Genomic DNA, 20,265 nt, shown 5'->3' with positions numbered 1-20,265 from the left:
AGGAGCTTGTCCTTATTTTTGCAAACTTACCATTATACCAGCCTTTAGAACGTTAAAACTTTTTAATGGCAAACATTTGAGGCTATATTTTTAATCAGGCCCATTAACTGAATTTTATATATATATATATATACATACACACATATATATATATATATGGAGCTATTTGTTTTAAAAGGTATTTTTAGAGGGAAGGGAACAATAGTTCCTTTGTACTACAAATCAAAATGCTGCATGGTCTTTTTATGTTTTGAGATTATGGATCCGCTTTCATTACCTAATTCCTTAATTGTTTTTAGCTTCTAATCAGAACCCACATACCCTATCCTGAGAAGCAATACAATGGCAGCAAAGGACAGGGAATCTGCAGGGTACATGAGAGCTGATTCTGCTTTAAACCAGGCCATTGTGCCATGAACCCGACGCCGAGCTACACCTTCATCACAGTGAAGCACAGTCCAAGCTGAGCCCATACTGAACCACCAGAAATGGTTTCTTAGAACCTTCACCTATTTTAGCCTAAATAGCTGCCTCCTACCTCAAAGGGGTCAGAGGGGACCTACAAATGCTTCTTATCCATTAACTCTTACCCTCTCAGTTAAATACCCAGATGGCGACTTCATTATTAAAATTAACCAAGTATCCAGCAACTCACTTAGCCTAGGGATGTTCCAAGCCATTCCAACCAATGATGCCCCAGAGAGCAGTCTTCAACAGAGATGAAACAACTGGACCCTATGGGAAGCAGAGCCTATGCCAGCCACTAAAACACCAACATTCATGCAAGCAAGGAATGCTTTCTGCTTCTAGAAAGCCAGTTTCCATGGCTTCAGACTGTCTAAAGATCTGTCTGCATTATGAGAAAAGAAGAAGAAACTAGCCAAAAAGTAGATGTGTTTTAGCAAGCATTTCATAATCCTGGGGAACGGGGATTAAAACTAAATTTATTTCCAGACTTCAGCTGTCCAAAGTCATAAAGTGAAAGGCTTTAGTTGCTCTGATGCAGTGGCTGAGGAATGAAGAGAGGAGAGTGACAAAGAGAACCCCTTTCACATTTATGATGCATTAAAATTAAAATACTGCTCTACCTCATGGACCCAAGTATCCCACCAGACCTTACAAGACTCATCCACACTAACATGGACATTAAAGAAACTCGCAGAACCAGCCCTTTAGAGCCAGGATCCTTCCTCGTCGTCTCAGATGTCAGAGGGTGCAAATGGTGGGAAACGTCCAGCCGTTGATGCCAGCATATCTAACACCGTCATTCTCTATAAGAAGAAAGTCATTCAGCTCCAGCTGGCATGGTTGGTGAGGAGCCCTTCCCAGAATACCTAAGGCTGTGGTATTTGTGGGCAGCCAGCCAAGCAGCAGGAGTGTTGACTTTAAAGTGACTTCACACTCTACTGAAGAGATACTGAAAAGAAAGAACAAATGTACAAACCTCCTGTCTCAAATCTAGGGGTTTACCTGCTCCCTGATATGCAAAGTTCTACACTCCTGGATGGACTAGGCTGATGAGAGAGAAGAAAGATTCTCTGAGGGTTGAGGGTGGAAAATAAACAGAGAGTAGAGTGTGAGTGTGTATGTGAAGTATGTGTGTGTGTTTGTTGTTCTGGAGTTTTGTAAAACAGCAAAGCCATGGCATTTTGCTCTTGAGGGGCTCAGAATTGAATGTAGAAAGTTGGCATATCACTATTTCAAGAAATGTTTCTTAAGATCCCACATCATTCTCATTTCAAATCTAAGTTTCCTGGGCAAAGTGTAGGGAAAGCAGCCTACCAAACTCTAAAGAACTTTATCTCAGAAAATAAATTTTTTAAAAAGATGGAGCCATCCTATGCTGTACACCTCAAGGGCTACCATTAGCAGACTTACAATGTATGTGAACAGGCCACCCTGTTAAGTAACATGTGGGTTGTGGCCTAAGGTACATTCAGGACTCAGCATTCTTCCTCTTGGTAAACACTCACTGAAGTGGTTTTCCCAAGCTTGAGCCACTGCAACAATGAGCACTGAGTATACCTGGACTAGATTTCTTTACCACCCTTAAACTCCCACTTCCTCATTTAGCTGTCTGCAGCAAAGGTCTCTGCAAGATCTGCTTTAAGCAGACAAAAGGAAGACACGAAGTTGTTGGCTGCTTGCTCTGCTTACCTCCGAGATAGACTTGACAAATCGGATCCCATCATTGGCTCCTTTCACCTTGGCCAGGCAGGCACAGAAGTAATCCCAGTAGTCCTTCTTGTTGCCCAGGAGTGTGGCCTTCTCTTTCTGATCAAACTGGGTAGGGAAAGGGACAGGGAGAGGAGGTCCAAACCCACTGCTCTTCATCCCAGCATTTAAATGATAAATAATAACAATAGCTTCTTAGGTGCCAGCACTGGGTGAGACCCTTTATTGGCATTATTTTTATTTATTGGCAAATCAAGGTGTGTTAATACCCTGTTCATATAGTTGGGTGGAAAACCACCAAATTTGTTATTAACAGATGAGAAAGAAATACACGAAAAGAGTCTTAGCCAGGTGTGGTGGCTCACGCTGGTAATCCGGCACTTTGGGAGGCCGAGGTGGGTGGATCACCTGAGGTCAGGGGTTCAAGACCAGCCTGGCCAACATGGTGAAACTCCATCTCTACTAAAAATACAAAAATTAGCTGGGCGTGGTGGCGGGCACCTGTAATCCCAGCTACTCGGGAGACTGAGGCAGGAGAATCACTTGAAGCTGGGAGGCGGAGGTTGCAGTGAGCCAAGATTACACCACTGCACTCCAGCCTGGGCAATAAGAGTGAAACTCTGTCTCAAAAAAAAAAAAAAAAAAAAAAAAAAAAAAAAAAAAAAAAAAAAGAGTCTTAAGGGCAATATGAAGAGTGTTAATTCAGATTTAGGGAAATAAGGTAATGACATTTTATCCCAGTTACTCAACTCTTAAGTTTCAATATCATTTAATACACCTACAATAAATTTAAATAAATATCAGCTCTGAGTCATTTCAAATTCAAAACCAAAATGGGCTTAGTTGAAAAAAAGAAAGGCTCAAAAACATTTTTACAATGTTAAAGAGCCAGTTGAAATGGCATGAGAGAGGCAAGTCCTTCAGCACGTTAGGGGCCTTTCCTCTAGTGGGCCCACATACTACGTGCTTTGGTGGGATGTGACGTTGCAAAATAATGGTGTTCACAGTGATACAGGTTTACCTTTCTTTTACATTTTATAACATTTTTTTCTGATTACAGAAGCAAGATATGCATATATTATTAGGGTATCTAGATAAAACAAAACACAAAAATTGAAAAAAATTTAACACCTGATACCACTACCCTAAAATAACTTCTAGATCATTTCCTTCCTGCCTGTTTTAGTTGCATGCATTTTTCCACATCTGCAGTGTTCGTTACATCAGCACTTTCTGGGCTAAGCAGGGATAAGAGTTATACCATCAATATGTTAAAAGAAAATATCCTGGGCTGACCCCAGAGATTCTGATTCAGTAGGTGGGGGTGGGGACGAAAAATATACTACGAATAAGCTCCCAGAGGATGCTGATGCTGCTGGTCTATGGACTGCACATTGAGTAGCAAAGCTCTAAAACAGAAGCCCATGGATAATCTTTAGAGGGTCCACACACTCTTAGAATCTGCCTGCAAAAATACGTGATTGTGTGTATACATACACGAATGTCTTTTTGGGAAGACTCTATAGCTTTCACTAAACTCCCAAAGGGGTATGTAACTGTCCCAAAGTTAAGATCCTTGCCATACAGTAACCTTCTGACCTACCTTACAATGACCTAAATCTCTAAAGGATGTTTTTGATTCTCAAAGCCATCCTAAGGGGCAACATTGCAGTTCCCCAAAGGATCACACTTGGAGGATTGAGCTTGCACTGGGGACTCCTCTGACCTTCAATCTAACCACAAGGGCTTACTGGCTCCTTGGGCTTTCTGAACCATATCTTGAATGCTGATGAGTCACCCAAGAGGGAGAAAAGAGATAGCAATGCAAAAATCAACACATTACAGGCGTCACTTACTTGCAGGAGATACTCAAGTTTATAAGAAAATTTATGCAAGCTGGTGCTGTCATCCGTGATGGGTTCCCCCGCTTCCTGAAATTCTTTGCTTAGTTCTGTCACAGCATCTTTAAGACAACAAATAGGAACATGTAACCAGATAGTGACTAAACTCAGAAAGAGAAGCAGGAATAACCCAGGAAGCATGAGGAGCAAGTGGTCAGTGATACAAAGCACCTCTGAAACATAAAAGGGTATGTAAGTATCCATGAGATATAACTCCAAGTCAGGGAGTGTTGAAATGTCCTGAGAGCTCACAGATATTTTACAATGCTTGTTGACTGGGCACATTTCTTGTTTACCATTGTCTGTCCACCACCCAGGGCTAGTAATTTGCATATAGTAGCTGGACAACAAATGTTTGCTATGTGGATTAATCATTCAGTCCCTGAATACTGACTTCCAGAAAGCTTTATGTTTATCCTAGCCATATTTCAGGTTCTTCACTATAACCCTACTGCTCATTATAGCTAAGTGCAGGATCAGAATACCCAGTATGTAAAAATAATAGTAATGATAATCACAATTCCAACAATGACAACCGCACCTGCTTCTGTTAACTGAGTGTCCTTGAGGGGCTAGGCCTTTACATGTATTTTTCTCATTTAATATGGCATTGAGAGGCAGGGATTGCCTTATTTTGATGAATCTAAGATGCCATTAATTATAAGATACATCCCAGTTCCATAGCTGTTAAAATGTCAAAAAAAAAAAAAAAAGTACAGTTTAGAATCTATGAAGTCTGCTATGATTATCCCCATTTTGCAGATGAGGAGTGTACACAGAAATCAGAGCAGTTGGCCAAAGAACATGGGTAGCAAACAGCAGAGCTGGAATAAGATCCCTGGTTTTCTCAAGAGCTTTCTAACTCCAGAACCCACCTCTTAACTTCTAAGAGAATTTACCTCCCTGTGCGGAAAAGAGGAAAACCCGCCTTTGACTCTCACTTACTACCTCTGCTGTGGGACAGAGGGACTATCGAGACACTGGATTTGGTTTAGATCCTGGAAAACATTTCCCCAGTGGAAATGGTTGGGATGTGCTTGACAAAACGATCTGCTTCTCTGGCAATTCTTAAATTTCTAACCCCTGCTCCCGAGAACCATGGTTAGAAGCAGACCTGTCCAGGACTGAAGCCAAGCCTAAGATGGCTGAAAATGTCGTCAACACTGACCCCTCAGGCAAAGATTAGCAAATGGTGGAGACAGGTTCTTGGGACTGATGCTTACAAGTGACAATTGTCCAGCTGTACCTTCCTAGAAGTGTCTGCAATGGCTGGCACTGACAGCCAGTGAGCCAAGGGCCTGGGAGAGACATAGAGCCTTCCTCCTCAGGTCAGGTAAACACTCGCAGCCTCATCTGGGAACTCCTGAAACTTTGAAGGAGGAGACTCTGGACATGAAATATGAAATGTTCAGCTCTAATCTCTGATACTCTAAATAATATTAGCTTTATAGGAATTACTATCTGATTCTTTGAATAATCTTGAGAAGTGGGTGTTATCATCACACCCAGCTGGCACATGAAGGAAGCAACGGTGTGTTGGAAAGGTGAACGGACTTGTCCAACATTTTCCAGAGTTAAAAGAGAAGCCAGAAGCTGAGCACACCCCTGCCTGACTCCAAAGTCCTTGAAATTGCTGTCACCAAGAGGGTAAGTGGGCTGCCCTGCAGAGGAGTGAAGGCTGTGTACCACACAAAGACGCCTCAGTTAAGGACACTCCACTCTCATGGTAGACGCTGTAGATTTGTACGCTTATTAAGACATTTACCAACAGATCAAAGTGGAGAGTACGGAGAAAGTGGCATCTTTCAAGAATTCCCATTAAAGTGCTCTGTGGCCTGTGTAAAGGATGTTGAAACCAACCCAGGATATTGCGGGTGGCCAGACTCAGCTGGTACATGGGACAGGCAATGGTCTAGATCAGAAGCTTTACCTGAGGTCCCCTATTTCACCCTCTTCCCTCCCAATAAGGACCTCTAGGTCTCAAAGTTATCCTCAAGAACCAGATGTTGAAACACAGAAAAGACTGCCTACTTTATGGAGAGACCTCTTAAAGCTACCGGCAAACTCAGATTTGCAGAGACTGGCATTTTACTTTCTCTGTCTCTCTGCGTAGATTCAAAAAAGCATCTAATGTCTTAGCTGAAAGTAGACTAGAGTGGTTAGGAGCATAGACTGGTGCCAGGCTGTTGGTATAGAAAGAGCCTGGTGCACACAAAATGCCATGTAATTCTTAGCTATCAGAGGCACAAGACACAGTAGACACAAGATTAAAAGTTTGAGAAAGTGTTTTTCATCTTGCTGACTTTAGAACTTCAGAATGAGAGCTGCATTGTGGACGGGCTAGGCCAATGGCTCCTAGCATGGGAGATAACTGCTGGTGGTGTCCAAGCGGTTAGGAGCCTGGGCTTTTAGTCTATCAGGAAAGTGTCACAGCAGACTCTGCAGGCATGGAGGAAGTGGTCAGCTTCAGACTGTGTAGTATCAAGCGTCCTGGAGCTCCACATTGCTTAAAGATGAGCACTGGTGATGAGTGGGGACGGAAAACATAAAAATTCTGACCCCTGGGACAGCATCTGAAAGAGTGAAACTTGGAATTTGCAGCCAAAAAGAAAATAGTCCGTTTCTCCTGAGTCTATGAAGCTTTATCTGCACCTTCCTCTGCCTTGCTTTTCTCCAGTGAGATAAGGGATACAAGTCACAGCCTCTCTCAGTGGACAATGCTGAGCTCAGGGAAGTCTGGGAGGCAGCAGGCCTGGACCTACAGTGCATCCCAAGCAATGGGCCGTCCACCAGCCAGGACCCGGTGGGGCAGTAAAACAAGACAGGTGGGTCTCTGTCCTTCCTGCTCAGTGGGAGAAAGAACATTCTTTCCCAAAGGAGCCAACTTCATCAGCGCTCAGAAATTTGGGATTTAGCCAAAGACTTAACAGGCAGCTTGAAAACACACATATGTGCGCTAATGGAAATCAGACCCAGTCCTGGAGCAGGGTGTATGATTTTGTTTACAAACTGGCTTTACAGTCCTCTGAAAGGAAACCAGGCAAACTTTCCAAGCCTTACACAAGGCGGATATTTGAGCCCCAAATATTTCAATGTGATGTGACCTGAGGACTCCAATTACTCGTGGTGTGAACAAAAATGAAAGGGTTGAATTTCAACTGGCAATAGCAAAAAGCCCTGCCACAAGTCCCTCAAAACCAAACTCAGTCTGCCCAGCAACCTACCATACCTTGCAAGTCTCGGATGATTCTCTGGAGCTGGCTCTCTGCATTGGTGGAGGCCATGGTGAGTTTGCCTTTCTTGTCTGTGTGTCTCCTGCTTGGGTCCGGAGAAGGAAGGAGGAAGGCTCAGAACTTCGGCCCTCCGTGGCTGTCTGCTTAGCACTGGTCAGACTCCATGGTGGCACCTGCACAGAGGAAGAGGAGGCCATGGAGGAAGCAGACACAGACACAATTTAACGACAATATTAGAGAACTCTGCTCTGGGCAGAAAGGTCCCCCTATCTGGGTGTATTCCCTCAAGAGGAGGGCTTGACCTTTCTGTGTGGGCCTTGCTCTGTGGGCACTCTCTGGTTTGTTTCTGACACACTTATATTCAGACACAGTGACCTGATTTGGGGCTTAACAAGAAATTAGATCAATCATATTGCAGCCTATTCTTTCTGAGCTCACTGTCCATTCACCGTAGATAGGACCGCCTTACTTTCCTTTAAAAAGCCACCCAGTGGCTCTCTCCACCTCCTTATACCAAAGGCTACACGGAACCAGTGCAGCCCAGCTTCAGACAGCTCTGCTAAGCCTAAGGATCCCCATCTTCCCCACACACTCTCTAGCCTTTCTTTCTCTGAAGAACGGTCAGTCTCTAGCCAGTTAGTGCTAGTGGGGGAGAGGATAAGGACACATACCCTCAGAACTTCTGGACCAAGGAAAGCTGGGCTTGCCTGGCAAGGTCCCCTTCGTTGGGAGGCTTGCAGCCTCCAGCTGCCCAGAGTCCAACTCAGCCTGGGTGTGCAGATGCTGCCTGGCCTTCTCTCCAGAGGCCTGCTAGCCCCTGTACCAGGCAATGGATGTGTCCCTATTTTTAAGTTTGGTTCCAGTCCTCTCCCAGCTAGTGAGTCCTGAGTTATCAGCCCTACTTGGGCAGCTGTTGAAGTGATTTAACCGTAGGGCTGAAGGCCAACAGAAGTTAAAGAGATGTGAGCACACGGGAAAGAGGTCTGGACATGCATCCGGAGATTCCTACGTCCTTTAAGAACCTCTCATTCTTCCCTCAGATATCCAGTGCAAAGTTGTAATGCTTCCTGGCAAAGTAGATAGCAAGGCTAGAGTTGGCTGTGGCGGCAGCCAGCACTAAATGAGGGTCTATTGCGTGCAGGGCTCTGTTACGGGCTTTACACACAAGATCACTTTTAATTCTCACAATCACCCTGGTGGCGCAGATAACATCATCCCTGTTTACAAAGGAGAAAATGATGCTCAGAGGAGTCATGTAACTTGTTTAAGGCCATGGGCCAGTGAGGCGAGGAATCACAGGTTTGAACTCTGGTCAGTCTGATTTCAAACCAGGTGGTTTTTCCAATAAGTCCTACTGACTTTTTAAGACTGAGCCATTGTCACTACAGCAAATGACCAACCACTTCCACCGGCTCGAGGTACCACCATGAACTCCAGTGTCTCCCAAGCAGTGTGAATACTCTGAGTGTTCTAACACATGCCACCTCTCACTCTCCCACTGCCACCTTGCCCTCATGGCTCCAGGAGTCCAGGCAAGCAGACCCCGGCATGGAAATCACCCCAGCCACAAGCTCCTCCAAATATTTACATAAGGATTCCTGCCTCTGCCCAAGGAGAGAAGGGCCTATCACAGGGCGGAGATAACTGGAGCCTATTTTTAACTAACTAGCCAATGTAGCTATGACTCAGTGCAAACAAGGCCCAAAGAGGACTTCTCTGGCTTAGGAGGAAGGAAACAGACATATGCCTGTACCACAGTCCCAGGAATTCATGAGCCCCAGAGAGAAGAGCTTCAGGGCAGCCACAGAGAACCCCCCAAACCTCCCAACAAGTGTTGGCACCCATCCATCAGGGACACCAACCTGAGGATGGGAGTGCTTTATGAGAAGCCTACCTGCCCATCCCTGGGTGTCTCTCCAGGTCACCAGCTGAACACACGGCCTGAGCAGGGACCAGCCAGCGCCCTAGAGAGAGCCAGAGAGGATAAGGATGTCCACTATCAACACACAGCTGCCCCAGCACATTCCATCAAGTGCCTACTATATGCAGGCTGGGGATACAGAGGCACACAAGACACAGTCCATCCCTGGAGGAGCCTGGCTACCCATGAAGGAGACAGATGGAAGAATATCACATATCCAGATACAGTGGAAGAGGCCCACATAGAGATATGGATAAAAAGGCATGGGTACTCAGTACTGAGAAGATATGAATTATGGGTATACAAAACATGGAGGAATCTGAAATGCCCTGTGCTGAGTCAAAGAAGCCTCTGAAACCACTACAAGTGTACAATCCCATTTATATGCTATTCTGGCAAAGGTAAATCATTAGGAGAGAAATCACATCAGCAGCTGCCAGGGTCTAGGGGAGAAGGGAGGGTCTGGCTACAAAGGAGCACAGGAAAATATGGGGGGCAATTCTGTTGAGTGCCTTGATTACGGTGATGGTTACATGGCTATATGTATTTGACAAGCATATATTTGTCACAACTCATATAACTGTAAATTATATCTCACAAAAAAGCAGCATTTTGATGAATTTGTAAAAAAAAAAAAAAATGCAATGGGATCTGAGAAAGGGAAAATTTAATTCAGCTTGGGGAAGGGAGTAGTGGTAGACACTCTGTGATGGCCAGGCCTAAAAAGTGAACAGGCGGTCACTGGAGAGAGCCAAGAAGGAAAGGAAAGGCATACAAGAGTAAAGACTGTTTCTCTATCTGCATTCCTCTTATTTGGCTGCTGCCAACACAGAGGAGCTTGCAGTCTCTGAGAGAAATAATCCTGGAGGAAGACAACTGGAGTGATACCCTGTGAGTCTTTAAATGCAGCCCACTGGGTCTGTGTGTACACTTCTGACCATGTCCGTGGAGAGGGCGGAGCTTGGGAAGGAGGTGATAGTAACAACAGATCCCGAGTAGCTCATCCAGGCTGCGCCCAGGACAATGGAGGAACCACACAACCAGCTGGATTTTCTGGAAACCAGCCCTAACTGGAGTCTGGCAAGAGGGAAACAATGTCTGCAAACCAAAACCAGTATCTTGGTATCATGAGCCTGAACACAGATGGCAACACGCTCCTTTAAGACTTGGTGCTTCAGTGACACTGCCCTTGTGTCAGCCCAAGGCAGGAGACCTTCCTGTCTGACCTTGGGAGTGTGCTCTTGGCTGGTGTCAAGTTCCCAGGTCGTGGGGTGAGCTGTTCCCAGCCACTGATTACACAAGCTGATTTTCCAAAGTGGCTGTGTCACCACCAGCGTAATGCGCCCTAACAAACTGCCTGCCAGGCCTGTGGGGTGCAGTGGGCTTCCCCACTCTGGCTCTGGGTCATCACCTCACAGGGATTCAGGAAGTAAATCAGAGCTTCCATAGACAACATGGTCACCATGGGGATGCTATTTTCATGAACTCAGCATCTTCCCCTGCTAGATCCTCCATCTCGGTCTGAGGTCATTACTAACCAACAAAAGGCACAGAATGGGCACCATCTCTCTCCAAACATGGCCAACTTCCTTGTGTCTCTAGATAAGCTTGCCCTTTCATTGAGGGAATCACAGACTCCTGGCATGAACCAGCCTGATCCTGACATCTACAACCCATTAGCAAATGGCTCTCCCAACTCAGGAGACACTCAAAGCTCTGTACACACTACCATGGCTGCCTCAGCACTGGGGTAAGGACTCCAGGACTCACATACCTCACAGGCCCCCCAGTGTGCCGATCACCTCATAAACCCACAGTCCTCGTTGCACAACATGTAAAAACCTTCATTGCTGTCTCTGACAGGCTCTTTCAAGTATCAGAGAAATGAGTTTTATAAAATCTTTGGAAGCATTGAATTTCCTTGCCAACAACTCAAAATTATGTTTAAGCCTATCCAAAATGTCTGAAAACATCCAATTTTCTGATAAAGAGGAAAAGGGACTCAATGCATTTTTAAAAATTCTTATTTTTCACTTGGTACTAGTGTATGAGTTCCTAACTAAAGTGACCTAGATATCATTTTAGAGGTAAAGGACCTTCTCTGACCTCCAAGTGTTTTCTATACCTGCCCAGATGCCCTAAATGCCTTAAACAATAGCAACAGCAATTTAGTCAACTTAAGATACAAAGATGCTGACTGACTCATGTAAACATATTTACGCTATGATGCAAGTGACTAATACTCATAATATTGCCCAGAAACCAGCTCAGACAGCAGCAATAATAGCATCCGAGTAGCCATACAAGGAAAGAAGAATCATCAGGGGAGGAGGAGGTTGGAGGTGTGGAAGTCAACCTTTCTCCGCCTTTAAAATTTTGCTCCCAACACAATAGCTAAGGGCTGACCCAGAGAGGGCACCTTACAGTTGGATTCCACCCCCAGTCCCAAATAAGGAGGAGCCTACCAGTTGTAAAGTCTCCCTGACCAAGAAAGAATGTTAAGGACAAGGATGGTTAAAAAGGCAGAAAAGCCTTTCTGGAAGAGTCCATTGCCTAGGCCTGGCTCAGCACACCCAACGGCATCTAGCTAGTTACCACCTACAGAAACGGAGGCACTTGGCTGGTACCTGCAGCTTCGAAGGCCTGGAGGTCCTGCTGGAACAGGGGCTGGAACAATCAGTGGGCAGGCAGACTGTCCTTCCCAGAGCTTCAGGAGGGTAGCTAGGAGAGTGCTCCGGAGTTTGCCAGAGGGCAGCTCAGAGGCAGGCATTTCAGCACACGCACGTGAACAAAGACTTATTAGGTGACACAACCCTTTGGACCTGTGATTAAAGTGTTAACCCACTGCATGCCTGGGTCATCTTTCCCAAACACTCCTTCTTGCTTGTCATCTTCTCTTTTTCTTAAAGGGAATGAGAACTTGAGGTTTTGCCATGGATTCTTGAACCTTCTCTTGGTCCCCTCCCTTCCACCAACAATAGCAGGTTCCTTGGTTGCTCTCCCAGAACACATACAAAAGGGCCAATATTCCAGTCCACGGACCCCAGAGAGCAGGGCTGAGAGGGTTCTGGGGGGTTGCTTTTGGATCTGGGGGAAGTCAAGTCTTTTTTTAGTGAGGTGGGCAGCTGCTCAAGGGAGGAGCCACACCTCTGTACTTGAAGCTGTGGGGCTGAGAAAATATCCAAGAGGTGACAATGACAGGCATGAGAATCTGGACAGTCTCTGGAACAACTGCATCAATAATTGAGAATTCAACTGGTACATCTACTCCTGCCCCAAAGAACACAGGCCCAACCTAGGTGGGGAAAAACTACAGATCTCCAAAATTATATGCTCTGGGACCTCTCCTGACCCAAGCGTCAAGGGGGTCAATCCAGCCAGTTATGAGCTAAGAACTGAATCTCTGATAGAATATGACATAGCCACAAAACATGGCCTTGAGGAAGCAGCAGGTAACTTCTGTGTGCTAACAAACCGCCAGCCAGGTAAAAGGTATTTTTTGGCAGCACGATGAAGAGGCAAGTCTGAACCACGAGCCGGGGCTACACCTGTGAAAAGGGGTGGTGGGTGGAGCTCTGACCTTTAAGGAACTCACGCTCAGCGGGAGAAACAGATAACATATACCCCAATAAACTTACAAACAAGTAAGAAGGAGCACTTGAGGCCTGGTAAGTGCTTTCGTGAGAACAAGTGAACATACAAGGTACCTCACTGTACTCTGCTCATGATTCTCAGCCCTCACTGCAGAGTCTCATGTTATGCTTCTGTGGCTTCTGGGGACATTTGGTAATTTTTTGTTGAATCTCTGTTCTTTCTACTTGTCCGTAAACTTCATTGCTGTTCATGATTTCCCCTAGCACAGTTCTAGCACATGGAGAGCCCTCAATAAATTACTGCTGAATGAATGAATGAATGAATTAGACAAAACAAAACACATAGATCCTTGCTCCACCAACCAAACTAAACTTTGAGGCATAGAAATGTACTAAGATGTAAATACTACTAATCTTTCAATGGTGGCAACATGAGCACTTTCTTTTTTTTTTTGAGACGGAGTCTCGCTCTGTCACCAGGCTGGAGTGCATTGGTGCAATCTCAGCTCACTGCAACCTCCACCTCCCAGGTTCAAGTGATTCCCCGCCTCAGCCTCCTGAGTAGCTGGGACTACAAGTGGATGCCACCATGCCTGGCTTTTCTTTTTTTGTGTGTGTGTGTTTTAGTAGAGACGGGGTTTCACTATGTTGGCCAGGATGGTCTCAATCTCCTGACCTCAGGTGATCCACCCGCCTCGGCCTCCCAAAGTGCTGGGATTACAGGCATGAGCCACCGCGCTCGGCCGTCATGAGCACATTTTTAAAAAAATTCTATTTCTCTGATTTTTCAGTTTTCTTTTATTAAGCATAAACTATTTGTATGTTGACTAAAATAACGCACTTAAAACACCACGTAGAAATTGTGAACATTATGTTTTAATTACTGTAAAAATATTGTGAGCTATTATTTCCAGAGTGAATAGAATAATATAATTCAGGGATGGATGAAGTGGGTCTACTCCACACTGCCTACCTAGCGTCTCTTTATAAACAGACCTCTGGTGTCCTGAGAGCTCAAGTGGCTGCTGTCAGACATGGGTACAAATCTCTTAACCCAGCTTGTGAGGCCCTTTACAGATGGTCTGCCTGACCTCGATAGGGATAGGCCCATCCTCTCTCTTGTCCCTCCTCCTTCCCTCCCTCCCCACTGCCTATGTTCGGGCCTCCCTGCGCTGCCCTTCTGTGGCTGGGCCCTGACTCTGGGGTTTGGATGCTCTGCTCCCTCTGCCAAGGCCATGCCCTGCCCAGCTCATGCTCCCTACACCTTCCTCTGGCCAGCTGCTCCAGTCTCTCTGGGTTTGGTGTGGACAGGAGGAAGTGTGAACCACAATTCGGTTCCTGAGGAAGCCTTACCACAGCCTCCTTCACCCCATCCTGGAAAATGGAAAGCACCGCCACCCTCACAAACAACCCTGCTAACCCAAACCTTCTGTCAGGGGGTGAATTGTGCATCCCACCCCACCGTATTCCGATGTTGAAGCCCTAACCCTCACACCTCAGAATGTGACTGCATTTGAAGACAGGGCCTTTAAAGAGGTAATGAAGATTAAATGAGGCCATGAGAGTGGGCCGGAATCCAATCGGACTGGTGAGTTTATAAGGGGAATTCTAGACACACACAAGAGATACCAGGGATGCACAAGCACAGAGGAAAGGCCACGTGAGGGCACGGCAAGAAGGCGGCCGTCTGAGAGCCAAGGAGAGAGGCCTCAGGAGAAGCCAAACCTGCCAATGACTTGATCTGGGACTTCTAGCCTCCAGAACTGTGAGAAAGTGTATTTCTGTTGCTTAAGCCACTCAGTCTGTGGTATTTTGTTATGGCAGCCCTAGCTCCAATACACCTCCCAAGGCCCTTGAATCTCCATTCCTGAAAGTGTGCATCTGACACCATCAACAAGGCAACCTGGGGCGGGGAGGTGCTGGTGGGCCTGGGTTCTGTTACACTTCTTGGGGAGAAGCATGACAACAGCAGTACCAGCCCGGGTGCAGAGGGCAGGGGGTGGGGCCATGCCACAGATGGGAGGGGCAAACAGGACCCAGGATGGCTCTGAAGCTGGAGTTGGAGCAATGAGCAAGATATTTTCTTTTCTCTTATCAGTGGTAGCCAAGTTTTGTCAAATTGGACCCTATTTATATTTTGGAATCAGACTAGTTACATGAACTTTCCATTATGTATTATGCAACAAATAATGCAACAAAGATCATGCCATGGTTGGGTGAGACCCAAGGTATATTTAGCTTACTCAATTATTTTTAGGCACTCTATCTGTCCTGGGGAAGTCATTTGACCTCTTCCTACCTTTCTTTTTTCGGATGCAATGTTGAGAAGTAAACTTCCTTCATGTGAATTAATTAAGAATCGCTACCCTTGAAGGAGGTGGGAAAGGGGGGTAACAGACATTCTCAGTGGCTAAGGCTTCTAAATGTCCCCTCCCTGCTCCTGATCAAGTCTACAGGTACCCTGGAAAAAGCATCTGGGGCTGCAGAGTCAACTTCAGGAAATTCCTTCCAGCTCCATTTTAAAACACTGTTTCTGGTTCAGCTGTCCTGCCCTATCCTGGACTTCACATAGGGATTCTTCTCTTGGCCTTGCCCCCTGCATGCTAATGGTTTTCTTGGAATGCTTTTTTTGGTCCAATCTTTTCTTTTGTATGCTAAGGACTTCCCCTAACTTGGTTTCCTGGGACTGGCCTAGGGTACAGCACTCTAGATTCCTGAGGTCGTTGGCCAGATCAGCCCTTGGGTCCCAGCCACAGGGCCACAATATTATACCCAAACCACAGATTCTCCTTAAGTCTTTCACCAGAACCACACTGATGTACATATCCTCCAAATGGCATCCGGCCTAATGGGAAACAGGTCTTTGGTGCCTTTCAAATGCCACAGAGACCCAAGTGAACATGAAGGACCACTGGAGGTTACTAAACCAACAGGCTGACTGGCTCCAATGTGAGAGAAAAGGGATAAAACTGCTCTTGCCCAACTGAGCACAGCCTCTGCCACCCTCCTCTTCTCAGGGCCATGGGGCCCATTTGCTCCGAGGCAATGGCTCTTATTATGGGGGTAGTACAGATATTTCAGCCACTTTTAGTGATGTGTCAACAAACAGCAAGAAGGTAAACAATATTTCCATAGGTAGACCCACAGAAACATTCCAATTCCCACCTATTGATTTATTTAATTGCTTAAATAGAGGCTCTTATACCAATAAAGAGTTCTTATTTTCTTGAAACTGGCATTGAGATCACAAACAAAATACTATTTATCTTTTTACTAAGACAAGAACATAGCAGGCATGACGTGAGCAGATGTTGCCCTGATCATAATGGACTCATCTGTGCTCACAAGTTGCCTCTGTAATCACAGGCACCAGTTAATGACCCTTACCTGCTGCCTAGGGCTGCTTGCAGTGAACGTGGCCCCTAACTCTGGGTGCCTACCAGTGGTTTCCACCATAAGACCACAGCTAGACAACACACTTCCTCTGCCTCATGTTTAAAGACATTCTAGTCTTGAGTCACCAAAGCTGTGTCTTTGGAATCTTCAGTAAACAAAAGTTACCTGTCAGCTAAACTTCTCCCCTAAAGGGAAGCAGGGTGGGTTGGGGTGAGGGGGCTGCCTTTTCTTGTGTACCTACTTCGTATGCTTAAGCCAGCAGCCCACAGCCTCGGTGACCAATATGGATCAAAGCTACCAGCTGCTCTGATCTTGCTCTGTTATGGGTGATTCCTCTCATCACAAACATCTATGGGGGCCATCCCCCTCAAAAAGGACCAGGTTAAAAACTTGGCTCCTGAAATTATATTGGTGCTCCAAACCTAGCCCCAAGGGGCAAAGGTCATCCAAACAACAGCTAAAGGATCACTGCCTGAGACTGCTACCAATCTCTAAAGTAACTGCAAAAAAAAAAAAAAAAAATCAAAGTAAAATGTTAAGAATTGAGTATACGGATATTCACCATACAATCCTTTCAGGGAGTCTGTATGTTTATTTTTCTAATAAAATATTAAAAACAATTTAAAAAGTAAACGAAGTGCTACACAAAGATAGATACTTTGAACATAAACAGATAAACTCTATTTCCTAAAGTAAGAGCCTTTAGGAGAGATCCTATTAATCAGAGGAGGCTGAGATCCGTCACTGTAACAATTAGCTCTTATTTCCGGGGTGATAATAACCACGTTGCACAACTAGTATGGGGCATTCAATGCTTTCAGAACAGTGGTAGTCACAGAAGGGAGGGTCAAGTAGAGCTCACTCAACAGGGGTCCACTTCAGAAGGTGGGAACTACGGAAAGCAGAAAACCTTGGCATGATAGCTCCAGCTCCCCACCCCTCCCCTACACCAGCCCCCAACACCCTCCAGCTGCATTAGGCAGATGGTGGGGGAATTAAGCTTGCTGCCACAGACCACAAGTCCTGCAGGGGCAGGAGAACCAGTGAGCAGATTAAGCCCTGGATCCTCTGTCCCCCAAAAGCCCCTGACCCATTTCTCTGTTGGGAAAGGAAACTGCTGTGGTAAGACAAGCAGAGGGGCTGAGAGGCTCTGGCCAACACAGGCAGTTTCAACAAGTGTTCTATATATATATATATATATTTTTTTTTTTTTTTTTTTTTTTTTTTTTTCTGGAGGGAACACCCAATGGGAACGGTGAAGAGTGACAGGGACATCAGAGAATACATGTGCTTTAACAGGGGGCCACGCGGTTAACGTGTCAACCACGTGTGCTTTTCTTACAAAAAATAAAATTCCGCCATCCTCCCCGCTCCGCACCACACCCCGCCAGGTTTCAACAGCACGGACTCCAGGCCATGAGTGCAGTGCCGCCGCGCCAGAGACAACAGGTGTTTCGGGAAAAGACCTCTGGGGGCTGGGGCTATCTCCAGACCCTGACATGGGCACAAGGGGCAATGGATAGTGAATAGGCCTTGGCCAAAGGATGGGCCGGGAAGAAAGAAGCATCCTTTCCTCGGAAGAGGGGAGAGATCCGAGCACCAGCGGAGCCTTGCAAAGTGAAGGTCTGGGCTGTCCCGGCCCAGGAGGGCCAGAAACTAAACTTCCTAAAGACCACGCAGGCAGGAACTCGGGGGCCTGCCCCATTCTGTGCTAAAGGATCCAGGCTTGTTCTGAGACGCCGCACGGTGGGCTCCTTTCCTTTGCGGCCCCTCGGCCGTCCAGGGTCTTGGAACTGGTGTTTGGGGTCTGTCTTTCTAACCGACCAACAAAGGCAGGCTGGGTGCCTGGGCCGGCTTCCACGGGCCCGAAGTGCTTCCCGGCCCGCTGGGCAAGGACTGGGGAGCTCCGGCAGGGTCTGAGGGAGACCTGGGAGGGGCGGGGACTGTAAGGGCAGCAGGTGACAAGCCGCGCCCCGACCGAAGCTCTCGGCTCCGGGATCGTGAGCGACCCAGGTGCCCCCAGAGTCCAGACGGTCTCCCGCGGCACTTACGCGCTCGTGGGTCCTCCGCCGGGCAGAACCGAAACTTTCTGGGGCCAAGCGGAAGAGGATGGGACCGCGCTGCCGACTGCCATGACACGCACACCCGGCGGCTGGCGGGGGCGGACTACAGCTCCCGGCGTGCTCCCTGGGGCTGAGGCCTACAACTCCCGTCGGACCCCCCCGGGGCTCAGACTACAACTCCCGGCGACTCCGCAGGGCCAGGGTTAACTGCTCCCACCGCCCAGTCCCCGGAGCGCCGTCCCACCCCACGACCCAAGCTGCCCCGGGTTAACCCTTGCAATCCCGGAGGGCCACAAATCAAATGTCTGGCATCTTGACAAGGCTGTTCTTGTGTGGCTACGGAGCACTCCAAATGTAGCTAGTTCGAGTTGAATTGTGCACGTGCTCTACGTGTGAAATACACCTACGTACCAAAAAGTCCGAAGAATGTTAACTAGCTCATAAATTTTTAGTGATTGCGTGTTAAAATGATAATATTTTGATATATTGGGAAATAGAAAAACATGTATTGGTGGGCCGAATTTCTCATCTTTTAATCCAACTTACTTCTTAATATCAGGGTCTTACTTAAAATTAGTGCTCAAAAACTACGTGTTTATGAACTACCACCCCTAACTTTGGCCCCATCCTCAGCCCACCTTCTGTTTATAAGATGGATGTTGCAAAGCACTCTGGAACTGCATATGATAGAACAAAATGCATTCAATCAATGTCTGTTATGGGGACAGTAGTAAAGAGAAATGCTAAACGGGGACTTTGGCCTGTAACTGACTGCATTCCTTAGCTGTGGCTGGCTATCCTTTACTCTCTGCCCTAGTTCTCATCATTTAAGCCAGAAACACCTCTCTCCCTCGTAGGACCTAGCTCGTGGTATCCAGTCAGTAACTGTGGTGGCCCAACACCCTTCTAAATTGAGGAAGCAGGGTGTTGTCTGAGTAGAATGATACAGAAAGAAAATCAATTTCTTAGTTGAGTTTAGGCTATGACATCTCAGCCATCTAATTTTATAAATTAGATGTAGCTAAAACAATGAGTTAGAGGGATAGAGTTGTCAATTGGGGGTGGGGTTGCGAGGAGGTACATGAATACAAGTGATTTTCACTCTTGTTAACAGAAAGGAAAACAGAAAGAAAAAGGGGAGAGTGAGAAGATGATAAAGAGAAAAGTAATCAACGTAGTGGTCTAAGAGAAATCATTGCTCCAACCACTATCTCAACAGCTTCATGCAATATTAAGGATGAGAGAGATTTTAATGTTGGTCATCTGGTCCAATATCCTTGTTTGAAACTGTCCCGGGGGAAAGGGGGAAAAAACCTCCCTCAAACCGTGTTTTTCCTCTACTCTTACACAACAACAACAATCATCAACACAGGAGAATACTTTGGTGACCAGATGTGTATGGGGTTTTCCCCACACACTGAGCAGCGGACCACACCTGGGTGTCCTCCAGTTCAATTCTGACACTATCTACCTGGAGTATCAGATCTCACAAGTGGAGGGCTCAGTCCCCAAGACTGCCTCCTCACCTTTAAACACCAGTTGTAAGTCTGGGCCTCTGGAACTTCTGAATGACTGACTTCAAGTTGGGTTCCCATGACACCCTCTTTGGGTTCAGCTAATTTGCTAGAATTGGAGGTTCATAGAACTCAGAGAAACACATTTACTGGTCTATTATAAAGGATACTGCAATGGATGCAGATAAAGAGACACGTAGGATGAAGTGTGGGGGAAGGGGCGTGGGGCTTCCGTGGCTTCCCTGGGTGCACCACTCTTCAGTAACCTCCACGTGTTCAGCTATCCGGAAGCTCCCTGAATCCAGTCTTCTTGGGCTTTTATGGAAGCTTCGTGATGTCAGCATTGCTTCCCCCAGGGTATAGGGCAGGACCCTCTCTTGGGAGGGTCTTAAGACCTACAATCAGAAAGTCAGGGGAAGATTAGAGTCCTGCCTTAGAGCAGGTGAAAGGAGGGCAGAAGGCCAGAGAG

The 20,265-nt window shown here is 46.5% G+C and overlaps 1 protein-coding gene across 2 annotated transcripts in view; it reads right to left on the bottom strand.

Moving 5' to 3' along the window:
• The window catches only part of FYCO1 (FYVE and coiled-coil domain containing 1), a 77,769-nt gene extending 59,404 nt beyond the window's left edge, over positions 1 to 18,365 (bottom strand). Inside the window, exons 1-4 of one of the 2 annotated variants that reach the window (XM_011981082.1) lie at positions 18,271 to 18,365; positions 7,306 to 7,482; positions 4,032 to 4,138; positions 2,158 to 2,283 (exon numbers count right to left, since the gene is read on the bottom strand). In XM_011981082.1, the coding sequence (XP_011836472.1) occupies positions 2,158 to 2,283; positions 4,032 to 4,138; positions 7,306 to 7,360 (288 nt within the window). In that variant the 5' untranslated portion in view covers positions 7,361 to 7,482; positions 18,271 to 18,365. The remainder of the gene's footprint in view (positions 1 to 2,157; positions 2,284 to 4,031; positions 4,139 to 7,305; positions 7,483 to 18,270) is intronic. The other variant, XM_011981081.1, reaches the window with a different exon arrangement.
• Between the last annotated feature and the right edge of the window lie 1,900 nt (positions 18,366 to 20,265).

The sequence above is a fragment of the Mandrillus leucophaeus genome, unplaced genomic scaffold, assembly GCF_000951045.1.
Source record: "Mandrillus leucophaeus isolate KB7577 unplaced genomic scaffold, Mleu.le_1.0 Scaffold22, whole genome shotgun sequence".
Classification (NCBI taxonomy): Eukaryota; Metazoa; Chordata; class Mammalia; order Primates; family Cercopithecidae; genus Mandrillus; species Mandrillus leucophaeus.
The sequence above is the reverse complement of the archived record's forward strand: the minus strand, read 5'-3'. Positions and strand labels throughout refer to the sequence as shown.